At 46.3% G+C, this 13038-nt stretch overlaps 1 protein-coding gene across 6 annotated transcripts in view; it reads left to right on the top strand.

The window, feature by feature from the left end:
- SIL1 (SIL1 nucleotide exchange factor) overlaps positions 1-13038 on the top strand; it is a 100904-nt gene that overhangs the window by 53366 nt on the left and 34500 nt on the right. For all 6 annotated transcript variants that reach the window (XM_072872756.1, XM_072872751.1, XM_072872752.1 and 3 more), the window contains 4 exons: positions 825-942; positions 3311-3407; positions 6392-6583; positions 11353-11474. In XM_072872756.1, the coding sequence (XP_072728857.1) occupies positions 825-942; positions 3311-3407; positions 6392-6583; positions 11353-11474 (529 nt within the window). The remainder of the gene's footprint in view (positions 1-824; positions 943-3310; positions 3408-6391; positions 6584-11352; positions 11475-13038) is intronic.

Below are 13038 nucleotides of genomic sequence, written 5' to 3'. Positions count from 1 at the left end.
GCTCTGGGTCTGTCTGTCCATCCATGTGTAGCTAAGATCTCCCTATTCATTCAGCTGTGATGCTGCTCTCCTAAGCAGGCAGATTTCTAGCATTAAAAGAAGAGGAAGCAACATCAAGAAGAAGCAACCAAATACTGCCACCCCTCCATCCCTCTACGACGGCTGACCATTGTGACGTGCTTGTGGTGAATTGTGACCAAGAAAAAACACTCTGAATTTCCCATCTTTTCTGCATTTAAAACCAAAGCTTAATGTATTCTGTGTGTTTTTGTTGGCAGACAGTAGTGATCATATATTCCTTTTAATACAATATTTCCAAACCAACACAGCCTTGCCTCAGTACACTTGATACTCAGCATACCTGGCTGTACTCTGCAGTATGCTTTGATTTCACTTTGGCAGCTGTATTTTATGCTGTCTACCCCAATCAGCAACCAATTCCCCTTTCTCCAGATAGTCTCCAAATCAGCTCCTGATGTGGAGTTTTAGTGCTCTCTTAGGAATTGGCCCAGGAGGGAGGAGGGAGCCAGTGCTCTGCTCTGCTCAGGGTCCCTCCTCCCCTGCAGCACAGAGCCAACCCAGCTGCATGGGGATGCGTTCGGTGGGTCAGGTTGGCATCTCTGCAGGGTTAAAACAGCACTTGAGTCAAAGGGACATTGCTGGAGGGAAGAGTGGTCGGTGGCAGATAGCCCGCTCCAGTTCACCATGCGGGACAAGGCTTTTATCTCTCTCTCTCAGGTAGGAGCGTGCATCTTCAGCTCACCCTTCATGTGCAAAGCTGAAATAATGCACATGCCCTAAAATAATCTGACCTTTGTTTGTAGGTCAAGCTGTTCCTGCAGGGTCACACGTACGATTAAATCTGCAGACGGGAGACAGAGAAGCCAAGCTCCCAGATAGCGAAAATGGAAAAAGTGACACGAGAGAAGAGCGAAGAAAAAGGTACAGTGATGCAAAGCATCAGGGGTGGGTGTGCTGCAGGATTGATGTCTTCCATTAGAGGTCAGGTTCCCTGGTGCACTCATTGCTGTCTCTTCCTGAGACTTAACTGCTGGTTTAAGGGTTCAGCAGTGAAAGCTGAGCCCTGTCCTTTGCAGTCCCTTCGGGATGGCGGTAGAAGTGCACTGAGTATGTCTGCATAGACACCTCTGTGGTTTCTTATGCTGTGACGCTGAAACTAAATTTGCAATGTGGCTTCTTTGAATGACATTTAGTCCTTGGAAACATCTGCAGTAATCGGTCTGAAACTTCTTTCAGAGCTTAAACCATCAGAGCAGTTGTGAGGGGCTTTCTTTGTGTTGACCTGAGCCAGATAACCTTGTTTTTAACTCGGGGCAGTCAGCAGGCTTGCAGCGTTAATTTATACATCAGTTATTGCCAACGTTCCCCTTAGATCATGTAACTTTCCCTGTTACCCACATTTTAAAATTCATTTAAACAGTTTTACTGGTGCTGACTTTCCACTTGGCACCCTCCTAACAAAGACAGGTTTAGTTACTACAGGGAACTTTCTTTCCTAAAGCGTGTGGGATTTACCACTGCTTCCCTCACTCCCCGTGTTACTCCTGTTAGGAGCATGGAGAAGCTCTTTAGTTTCATGATGTCTCAATGGCTGGCTTTCCTTTTTTCTGTACAAGGGTGTTTATGGCTCAGATAAGTTCCCTGAACCAATGAGATCGACTTAAAGAGCAACACAATGGGTTTTAAGCATTTCTGTGTAATTTCTACTTGGACTTACCCTTGCCCTAACTTTGTGTATGAGGATCATCAGCACTTCAGCTGTAGATCTCCGTGTTAAAGCTTGCATGTCGCAGAATCAGAATCACAGAATCGTATAGGTTGGAAAAGACCTTTAAGATCATTGAGTCCAACCGTAAACCTAACACTACCAAGACCACCACTACACCATGTCCCTAAGCACCTCATCCAAATATCTTTTAAATACCTCCAGGGATGGTGACTCCACCACTTCCCTGGGCAGCCTGTTCCAATGCTTGATAACCCTTTCAGTGAAGTAAAATTTCCTAATATCCAGTCTAAACCTCCCCTGGCGCAACTTGAGGCCATTTCCTCTCATCCTATCACTTGTTACCTGGGAGAAGAGACCAACCCCCACCTCTCTACAACCTCCTTTCAGGTGGTTGTAGAGAGCGATAAGGTGTCCCCTCAGCCTCCTTTTCTCCAGGCTAAACAACCCCAGTTCCCTCAGCCGCTCCTCATAGGACTTGTGCTCTAGACCCTTCACCAGCTTCATTGCCCTTCTATGGACACGCTCCAGCACCTCAATGTCTCTCTTGTAGTGGGGGGCCCAAAACTGAACACAGTATTCGAGGTGCGGCCTCACCAGTGCTGAGTGCAGGGGCACGATCACTTCCCTACTCCTGCTGGCCACACTATTCCTGATACAAGCCAGGATGCCATTGGCTTTCTTGGCCACGTAGGCACACTACTGGCTCATATTCAGGTGGCTGTCAACCAACAAGCCCAGGTCCTTTTCTGCCAGGCAGCTTTCCAGCCACTCTTCCCCAAGCCTGTAGCGTTGCATGGGGTTGCTGTGGCCCAAGTGCAGGACCTTGCACTGATCCTTGTTGAACCTCATACAATTGGCCTCGGCCCATCGATCCAGCCTGTCCAGGTCCCTCTGCAGAGCCTTCCTCCCCTCAAGCAGATCAACACTCCTGCCCAACTTGGTGTCATCTGCAAACTTACTGAGGGTGCACTCGATCCCTTCATCCAGATCATTGATCAAGATATTAAACAGGACTGGCCCCAACACCGAGCCCTGGGGGACACCACTTGTGACCGGCCGCCCACTGGAGTAAACTCCATTCACCACCACTCTTTGGGCCCGGCCATCCAGCCAGTTCTTTACCCAGCAAAGAGTACACCCGTCCAAGCCATGTACAAGTACACCTGTCCAAGTCCTTAGCAATGATCTAGTGGTACAGTGGTGCTTTGTTGTTTTTCCTCTGAAACGTTTCCTGTTTTTCTATATTGCTACATGAAATTCAGAGGCATAAAGTAATCAGCTATTTTTATTGTGTTAGGACTTGAGATTTTTGTTGGCATGCAGATTACGGAGCCTTTTTTGATTGTCAGGGTGAGGTGTCTGAAAACCACACACAAAATATAGCGCTCAGACTAATCTTGAGTGTGGAGGGGTTTTTTTGTGTTTTAAGTGAGATGCATGGAAATCTAGTGCTCTTAGCTCCTTTCCTCCTGTCATTATCTATTGCTAGTATATCACAATGAAAATTTTACAGATACAATTGTTCACTCATGAAATGTTTTGTTTTGTTTCCTCTGCAAGGCTAGGCAAGGTGGATGTTGACTCAAATGCATTCACATCCCAGGAGCTCAAAAAAGTGTTGGCTAAAATGAAGGAAAGTGAGAAGGCAGAAAGAAAGGTAAGGAGAGTTCCTCGTTTCTAAAGCAATGCACACTACAGAGATGTGAATGCCCTGCCATGTGTCAGAAGCATAATGGTTAAAGTAATTGCTTGGGAAAATACTGTGCAGACTAATCTTCTGGTGAATATGGACCTAAAATACCTTTGGTAGCCTGTTAATATAATAGCCATATAATTCCCTGGGAAACTCTCACCCGTTTTTGTACTAATCCTGGGTTTTCTGTAAAAATTGAAAACTTTTGTTCACGTCTGTTTTATTAATTTCAAACTTAAAGGCCTTGTGTTGTAAGCTGCTTGTAAGTTCTTAAGTATATTCTCACAGTTCAGGGTGTTTCTTGGTAATAATTATCCTGTGGGCTGTCGAGGGGGAGAGGGGCTGCAGTGGTGGAGTGGGCCGAGATCTGCAGTTTAGTGACACGTCAGCCATCAGATGCTGTTGCTTTCTGGTCTTTACTCAAGTGAGGGGGATCTCAACTAGCAAACTGGACACACAGTGTCCACATAACCATCCTGATGAGCCATCCAGACACCAAATATCTTACTACCATTCTTGGTGTACTAATGCTAAAGTGAAGCTTTCTTGAACCCAAAGCAGTTACTTTCAGCAAGCTCTCTGGTGTGATGCTGCTCCCCTAAGTTTTCTGATACCAATGTGATTAGACCTGAATTAATAACACAAAAAGTAACTTGCAAACGCTTGTGTGAACCCACAGGCTGATTTCCATTCCATTGTTTGGATGTATTTTTATCCATTGCTTTGACTGATTTGTTCAACTGTCGCTTGGTTCACAAAAATGTCTGCAGACCCCCGAAGTGGACTGGATTGCAGTGTGACGCTATTTGTAATGGAAGTTACTTCGCTGTTCACTGTCGTCCTTTTGGCATGAGGAAGTACAAAAAGTGTTGTGCAGCTGAGGCTCTTCTGTTCTGGATTTGGTGATGGTGACAAGCCACTGGACATAACATCCCCTGCCACTGGCACAGCTGGATCCAGAAGTGATCTCATGGTTTAAGTTTCCAATGTCATGCCCTGGGTAGTAAAAACCAAATGGCTGTGGTGGAGTATAGGCTGAAGTTTCCTTATATAAGCTGTAAGTTTCCCATTTAGTTACAAATAGTCTACAATCCAAAGTAAAATAGAATATAAGCGCTGCTTTCAGTCCTCTCGAGGCTTGGAGCCGGTCCCTAGCCACTGACATGACACTGGTGGGATGATATGCGACTGATCAGGTGGATGAGTGGCCTTTTTCCCCTTTTTCCCTTCTTCCACTCAGCAGTATTTCCTTAGGCCCTAGCTCCTCCTGCTGCCTTGATGTTGTCTCGGTCAAAGGAAAACTGAGGTAGGAGTCAAGACTCTAAAGTCTTGGATTTGCAGAAAGTCTTTTTTTCCCCCTATCTGGCACCAGGGCATTATTTAGTTTCCTGAAAGATTATTTATGTAGCAGCCAGCATTACTGATAGCAGGACTTCTTGAAATGAGTGTCATTTAAATGCAAAAATTAGTGATACTCGATTATGTGAAAATAAGCCATATTTTAAAAAACCCTGTTAGAATAACTATTGTCCCAGTAACTGGGCTAAAACCAGCTATGTCTAATGGACCTAAAGTACTCCCTTTAAAATCACTCCTGCACGGAGCAAATTCATCCTTGAAGTAACTGTGTCAAAGTAAATTGAGTTACACCAAGCGTGTTCTCATCTATGCTCCTGCAAAAGCTATTCTGTGCAGTTGGGGAGGGGATGGTGTTCTGTTACCGTGCGGTACCTAAGGTAATTAGGCCCATAGTCATTAGCGCTGATTGTACGGCTGCCATTAGATTGACAGTGCTTTACTTCCATCACTCTTTTTTTTTTTCTCTGATGGCTTGAGCCCTTTGTTTCTGTTCACATGTGGGGGAGTGGGGCAGTGCTTGCTGGGGGGGGGGGCACTGCACATGCAAAACCTCTAGTTGGGGGTCACTCCTGTATAAAAACATGTTTTGGTATTGGTGTTTGTGGCAGAATCCCTTTCAAAAGGGGCTTTCTTGCTTTCTCCTGCTCTTGGGGCAGCCCATTTCAGTCTGGCCTCTCTGCTTCCTCCATCCCCTGCAGCAGCAGGCTCTGTCCCCGCCTGCCCCAGGGTCACTAGTGCTGATGCTGAAGAATTGGTCCCTGCTGGCTCTAGGGCTCTCTTAGATCTCTAGCAGAGCCTTTTCCTTCTCACCGCACACCTTTCTGCAGCTCTCTTGGTTCATCGCAGCCCTTGGAGTGCTGTTTGTATGAGGGAGACGAGCTGCACTGCAGGACAAGCTATCTCCTGGCAAAGCCCCATGGCACGGCACTTCAGCTGCCCCTATCTTGCAGCCGGTCCTCCTGCCTTGCTTTCTGACAGCTGCTGGCCCCAACAGCAAGTGCATACATTTCCCTGAGAGATAAAGCCATCCTGAAACCTGTTAAGTGATTGGGATGACAAAAGCGTCTTCATACGTGTCCGAGGAGATCTCCTTGATTCCTTGATGTCACTGGCATGGAGTCACTGGGCATTTCAGGCTGGATGGGACCTCTGGAGGTCTCCAGCCCCATCTCCGGCTCCAAGCAGGGTTAGCTGTGAGATTGGGGAGGTTGCTCAGGGCTTTTGCAGTCAGGTCTTGAGAACATCCACTTGCAGGCAGAGAACAGCAGTGCTGCCTGCCTCTTGGCTTTATGTTGTTTTGGAAGGTGCATAGGACGTAGAAATGGTGTATAAAGCCCTAGGTACAGGCTCAGCTCTTTGGGGAGTGCTTGCTGGTACCCAAGGTGGGTATCTTACAGATAACTGGGTTCCTCGGTTTCTCAGAAGGGCCCTCCAGTGCTACCCCTGCATCTCTGATGCACAGCGGTAAATCCATTTGCATAGACAGACAGGTTCCCCTTGTAAATCTGGGGCTAGGGTTTCTTTCTACATCTTCCTTGATGTTCTTTATCACCTGGCTTTGTATCTGGTTTCCTCCTTCTGCTTTCAAGGCCCACGAGGAAGAGGTGAGGAAGAAGTTCCGGCCCATAGAGCAGCTGAAGGAGGAGTTTGAAAAGCTGAACGTGAAGATGGAAACAGATTATGAAATTATGGTTAAATTAATTGGCAAATTCAACAGCTCTGCCTCCACGCTGGATGAAAAAGTAGCGGCGCTTTATGATCTTGAATATTATGTTCACCAGGTAAGAAAAATGCATTAGTAACTACCATGTAAAATCCAGGGGATACAGTGTCATAAACATGGGTTTATTTGTCTTATCAGTATCAGGTAATACAAATTGCTTAATTATCATAATCCTGGGACAATAACAGACAGCAGAGGGCTACTGCAGGCTTATTTTATATCCAAGTTTGAATAAATCATCGCTCGTACCGGTAGCAGGCAGTTTCCTAGGGGTTAGTGTTGCCTGATTTGTTGTCTGTTCTCAGGCTTTTTTCTTGCCCTCTCTTTTTCTTCTTGTATATGCTAAATGTTATGAAATGGGGTTTTATCTGCCATTTTTGGGTAAGTATAGTGATGGCTGCTAAAAAAAATAATTATTTTCTCACTTCTTCCATGGAAAGCATCTGTGGTTGCAGATATGTCCCCTTACACCAGTTCACAGAGAATGTCTTTGTACCGGGGAGGACAACAGCCACCCAAAAACCTGTATTTTGGCATGAGTAAGAAATGGCATGTAGAGCCTCTCTCACAGCTGGGCCAGTGGCAGAAATGACTGAAGAGGCTCAGGTGAATGGCAAGTTGCTGAGCATTAGCTGAGCCATGCTAATTGGCTCTGTGTGAGGTTGAGTATATTTCCTGAAACCTCACTTCCTCAGGCTTATGCTCACACTTTAAACCCCTCCTCTGATCTCTCATGCTCTGCTTTCAGCTTGCACATTTTTACCTCCCGTTGGTTGCAGGCTTCAGGCACGCCACTCTACTCCCTTGTGCTTGGTGCCTTCCTGTGCTGCAGCAGCTTGGGTGGGTGTCTGGGCATCGAGGCTGTGTTCTGCCTTGTGGGAAAGGGCTGGGCTTCTCCCTCCCCAGCGACTAGGAGAGTCTGGAGCAGACTGGGAGAGTTTCCAGTGTCACTCTCAGTGACTTTATCTTTTCAGAGGGTGAATGGGACAACTCTTGGGAGGTGCCAGTACAAGACCTTTCACTGGAATGGCACTTCTTAAAACCAAACGTGGTATTTTGGGGAAAATAGCTGAAGGAATGAGCTGCTGAGAGATGGAGTCCATGCACCAGCTAATAGAAGTGTTATTTCCAGGGCTCTTTGTCTTGAATTTCCACACTAAATCTCTGTCATACACATGCAGAGGCTTCCTTGCTGTTCATTCTCAATGCTTTTGTTTCACTGACGGCATCTGTCTGACTCAGAGAATAAGTGTGAACAATGGGCACCCGAAGAGCTTCGTATTTATACTCAGGGCTAATTCTGTCTGGTTAAGGGTGCCAGAGCATCAGGCCAGGCATGCTAAAAAGCAACCCCCAAATACCCTGGGATGCTTTGGTTTCTAGCATAACAGTCTGGACTATTCCAGCATAAAATCCTGCGTGCTTGCAGCACGGGATGGGGCAAACAATTTCAGAAAGGCGAGAGGAGCAGGGAAGTGGTCCCTGCTCCCTGTGCGGAGCCTGGAGCATCAAAGGGAACCACATCCAGCATCAAAGGGGTCAGAAGGGGGGAAATGACAAGGAGGCTGGCAGGGAGCACAGAGGACCCCTTTGTGCATTGATCACAACGTTGCTCTGTGCCTGTGCTGTTGGGGCAGATGGCTGGGCAGCACCTTCTCATCAGGCAGGAAGCTGATAAGAAATATGACTTGCCTCTAAGCCAGCATGGCTTTTCCTCCTTTTTCTTCTTCCAGCCAGTTGAATGCGTCCAGAGCATTATCTCTGCTTGGTACTGACTTTAGCAGCACTGGCTTAATGTAATTACTGAATAGCAGCCAAATACGCTTGTGCTGTTATAACCCCGGAAGGGCTGAACTTGTCAGGAGTCCTCTGCAATGAGCCATGGCTGTGCCACTGGAGGACAGGGATCCTTGCAGGCGTGGGTGGCCCAGGGCAGCAGGCACCTATGCGTGGGACTGGTGACGGTTCCATTGCTCCCTTTTCCCCTGGCCTCTGTCTGAATGGTAATGTGCCACATTACCTTTTGCTAATTGTTTGGCTCCCAGCTGCCTTGCCGCTGCCTCTGGGGCACAAAACACCCTGCCGAGTGGAAAAAGCGGTGCCCTGCAGAGTTTGCAGGCAAAGGATGCTCTCTGCTCCGTGGCGTGGTCATGGGCATCCTAGAGTGCTGGGACATGAGGCAGCACGTGCCTCTGAGCTCGCTGCGAGGGAACGGAGGGGAAGCCGTGGCTGGTCCCAAGCCTGGGGAGAGATGCTCTCTCCTGCTGTTGAAGAGTCAGCCCAAGGGCTCTGTGTTTGCTCAGCTTTTGGTTGCCAGCTCTGGTTTGCTTCTCATCAGTCAGGATTCAACTTGGCATGCTTGGGAGCCCATCTTGGAGAAAAAGCAGGAAGGTTTGGCTTGCTAGGTTGTCTGTAACGCATAAAAACCAAGTGCAAATGTGAAGAGGCCAGAGCATAACTCATTTATAAACAGAATTCACGGTGCTTGCACAGCAGTGTGCAGAGCCAAGACCCATTCTCATGCGTTGCAGGCTCTTTCTCTCAATTATTTACTCTCCTTATCTTCCTCTCTCCCCTCCTCTGACATACTACACCGTTTCTCACTGCTAATTTCCTCTCCATTGTGTACGGTTGACATACTGCTTCTTCCTCGCTCTCGTTTTCTAACATTTTTCTCTCTCGCCTCCCCTCCCTGTTTTCTTTCTCCTCTGATCTGAAGCGGCTCCCTGAATAACTGCTGTCATATTTGCCCTTCTCCCATCCCTCTCCTCGCCCACCTTGCCTGTGTACTTTACTCGAGAGCTCTTTTGATCTTTAGCTTTCTTCTGTGCTGATTTCAGTGGACTGAAGTGAGGCACGAGCTGCTGCCTCACAGCATCCTCCGCTCCCCAGAGAGGTTAATACCTTAGCGTTGTTGGGTTTGGGGGTTTTGTTGGTTTTAAAATGGTGAGTGAGGGAAGGAACTCTCACAACAGACTCCAGTTAAAAAAAATAAATACGTCTTCAAAATAAGCTTTACAGCACAATTTATATTCTGCAGTTGAGGTCTCACTGATGCTGGGGCTGGCCTGAAGGAATCCAGTGCTGATGAGGATACAGGGACGATTGGTTTTACCACGACTGATGCTGGATGCAAACTTCCGCTTGTCTATGCATTCCCTCTTGAGCAGAAGTCAATGTCCAATTCCAGCCTTAAAACAGCCTCGGAGTTTTTACAGAGGCTGAGCAATAAAAGCACCCACTGGTAGCTGAAATTGGGTTGCTGCACAGATTTCTTTGTAGACAAAGATGGGCCTGCAGAAAAGTAAGAGGTCTGACAGGTCCAGTTTATAGGGACAGTTAAAAGAATAGGATCTGAAAGGATACAAAAGCTGCTGCAAATCCTGAATCAGCCCCAGCAGACCTGCAGAGATCGGCTTTCTGTTGCTGGCTTTGCAGAGGGAGAGCAAGTGGTGGGTATTGTCCTGTTGGGGAGAAGAGACGAGCTGCAGCTCCCCAGGTCCTGCTTTGGTAAAGACATACCCATAGGACATAAAGCTAAGTAGCTTCTTCATTCTCTTGGGTACCTAAAATATCAAACTTATGGCCAATTTTGGTGAAGGTACACAGCTGAGATAAATATAACACTGAGCATGAAGTCACTGTTGACTAAAAGTGCCTGAGCCCAACATACCCTGCATGCCTTGCGGTGTTCGTCCTGTCCCACCCCATTGGTGCAGTCTGCTTGCTGAAGGAGGTCAGTTTGTGTAGCCGATAACTCATTTTTATGTTCTATTTCCATCCGCCAACATATGCTGTTGTATCCCTGTCTTTCAGGGAGGAGAAATGTTGAAATTCTAAAACCGAATTTTTTGCACACGCAATTCTGAGCATTCATCAGATTCCCTTTTAAACTGCAAAAAAAATCCTTGAAAACCAAAATGCATCGATTTGACTTTGGACTGAATTTTGTACTTGAAGCACTTTGCGCTGTTCCTCTAAATTTTGTTTGCGAGCCACTCGAGCCCTTTTCTGATTTACTCTCTGAGAACAGATGCCCACTGTGATTTGTTCCTGGTTAGCCCCAAGTCTGGTTAAAGTCAAAGACGGATGAATCTCTGCTAATGTTTAAACTTTTCCCTGCTGGCGGTTAGTCCAATATCATCTGCTCTAGAAAAATCATTGCTCAGGCTGCCCCAAGGGGAAGCTCCTGGCTGACCCTTCCAAGCAGGGACTGGCTTTTTCTTTTCACGTCCACATGAAGTTTTTGACAGTATTGATGAAAAACACCCAGAACCACCCATGCTCCTCGCTGCGAGCAGAGGTGATGCTGCCCATGTACCGTTGCTACTGACAGGCTCTTAAACATCCCTAACTCCTGGTGCTACAATTAGAGCATCAATTAATTAATTGCATTTGCAAAACATACAATTCTCTGGGTTCCCAGTAATGGCTGCTCAGGTGAGAAAGCAAAGAACAGGGGGTTTTTTGACATCATCAGATTTACTGAATTTTTTACATCACCTGAATTACCGAAATATGCATCAAGAATAGTTTTGATAGCTAATCAAAGTATTTGACTTTTCAGCGATGCCTTCTGCATGTGATAATAGCCACCTGTCAGTAGACTAGACTTCTGCAACCGTGACATCCACTGCTCACAGACAGTATTGTACGAAATTTGAGCCACAGTCGTTCTGTCTTAATTTTGAATTGCTTTTAAAACTCAGCACTGGTTAGACTGGGAGGGAAGAGATGCTGCGCTTTCTGAAGCAAGGCGTTCTCAAAGAGTTGCTGAGTGGAATCTGACTGGGGGTTTTTTACTGATGGGGACTTGCTTTCTCCCAGGTGGATAATGCTAAGGACTTCCTCTCCATGGGTGGACTCCAGCTTATGATCAATGGGCTGAACAGCACCGAGGCCGTGCTGAAGGAGCATGCTGCCTTCGTCCTGGGAGCCGCGCTGTCCAGGTGAGCTCTCTCCCACCCAGACTGCGAGGGTGGAAACCTCGGGAGACCAGACAGGGTCTGTGCTTCTCTTCAGCTCTCTTGATTTATTTCTAATAGCGGGAGCTGAAAGCTTCTCTTATCCTGCGACACACCAAATTCTCTTCTCCCCTGCCTAGCCCTTTCCTTGCAGCACCACTTACCCTGATCTTCTTGTCAGTGTGTCCTCACCCTACTCATTAGACTTAGCCAGAAGTAATTCAGTGTGGAAGCTATGATTGTTTCTTGATTTCCCCGTGCTCTTTGTTTTTACAAAGTCCGAAGGGAATAATTCTGCCTCTCCTCCTCTCCCCTTGGCAGCCTTCTCGGGGGGACTTCTCAAGGATGGTGCAGTTATGAGCGCCCCAGGGAGCACCTTTCTCCCTCCTGCTCCTTGCTCCCAGGCTGCTTTAGGATAGCGAGATGCTCATTTTGGAAATACAGCAACTCTTGTGGTCTTTGGAGGGGGTTTTTAGCCTCATGGACATGTGCCTCTGATCCACAGGCATAACCAAAGGGGTGTCGATTAGACACAGGGTTAGGAATGGGGTCAGCAGGCTGAATCAAGAAGAGACTGGTCTGAAGGATGTTTGTGGTTCATTGGAAGGTGGCTGTTGCCCAAAGGAGCCCAGTTGGCCTTGTGCTAGGGTGTAACGTAGTGCTACAGGTGGTACCATGTGGGCTCAATGGGTTTTATTGGTCCCTTTTTGTTTTACAGGTTTTGGGGCTTTAGGGTGTGTGTGTTGCACAATCACTTGTGCAGAGACTTTAGAAATGCTTTAGATGGACCCAAACTTCAGAAGTGCAGATTGAAGACTGAAAGTCAGGACCATTATATCTGCATATTTCTATGCCTAAAAATACGGTCACCTTCTCCACTATTGCCAATTATTTATCACTTAGTCTAATATATAGTCTACAAATCTGCATTTCTTTTGCAATCACATATGTGATGCAGTTGGTCCTCAGCACGTGTGAAGTAATACAGCCTCATGGACAGCAGCAGGTACCCAGATTTACACCAGGAAAAGATCCAGCTTGTATTTTGAAACAGAGTTTGACTTACTGATCACAAGAAGGTGTGATCTTTCACATCAGAAACACAGACCTGCTCTTCATATTCTGGTGTATCTTAATGTTTGAAGCAATATTGTAATTATTTCCTTAGGTTCTTTAATAGCATGTAGACTTTTAATTATATGTTTCATAAAGAAAAAATGATGTAGATGCTCTGGAAACATTTGCAGGTAACTTGCAAAATGACGGGCTATTAAATCGCTTCTTTCCTGATTTAGCTAATGTGATGCTAAATGATGTTTAGACATGATGAAGACTCAATAAATTCATTGTCTCATGATATAAGCGTGTAGCAATGGCCATGAAACTAATGGGTTTATATGGTATTCCTCAATTAATTGCAAATGCCTTTCTTTGGACAGAAACAATCTGTTTTCTAATATGACAATAGTAAATACTGCTTTGAAAACTTTTAGACCTTTTTTTCTTTAAAGGACATTCTGACAGATGGTAATTTTGAGTGGTTTGGATG

This window comes from Ciconia boyciana, chromosome 9 (assembly GCF_034638445.1).
Source record: "Ciconia boyciana chromosome 9, ASM3463844v1, whole genome shotgun sequence".
Taxonomy (NCBI): Eukaryota; Metazoa; Chordata; class Aves; order Ciconiiformes; family Ciconiidae; genus Ciconia; species Ciconia boyciana.
The sequence above is the reverse complement of the archived record's forward strand: the minus strand, read 5'-3'. Positions and strand labels throughout refer to the sequence as shown.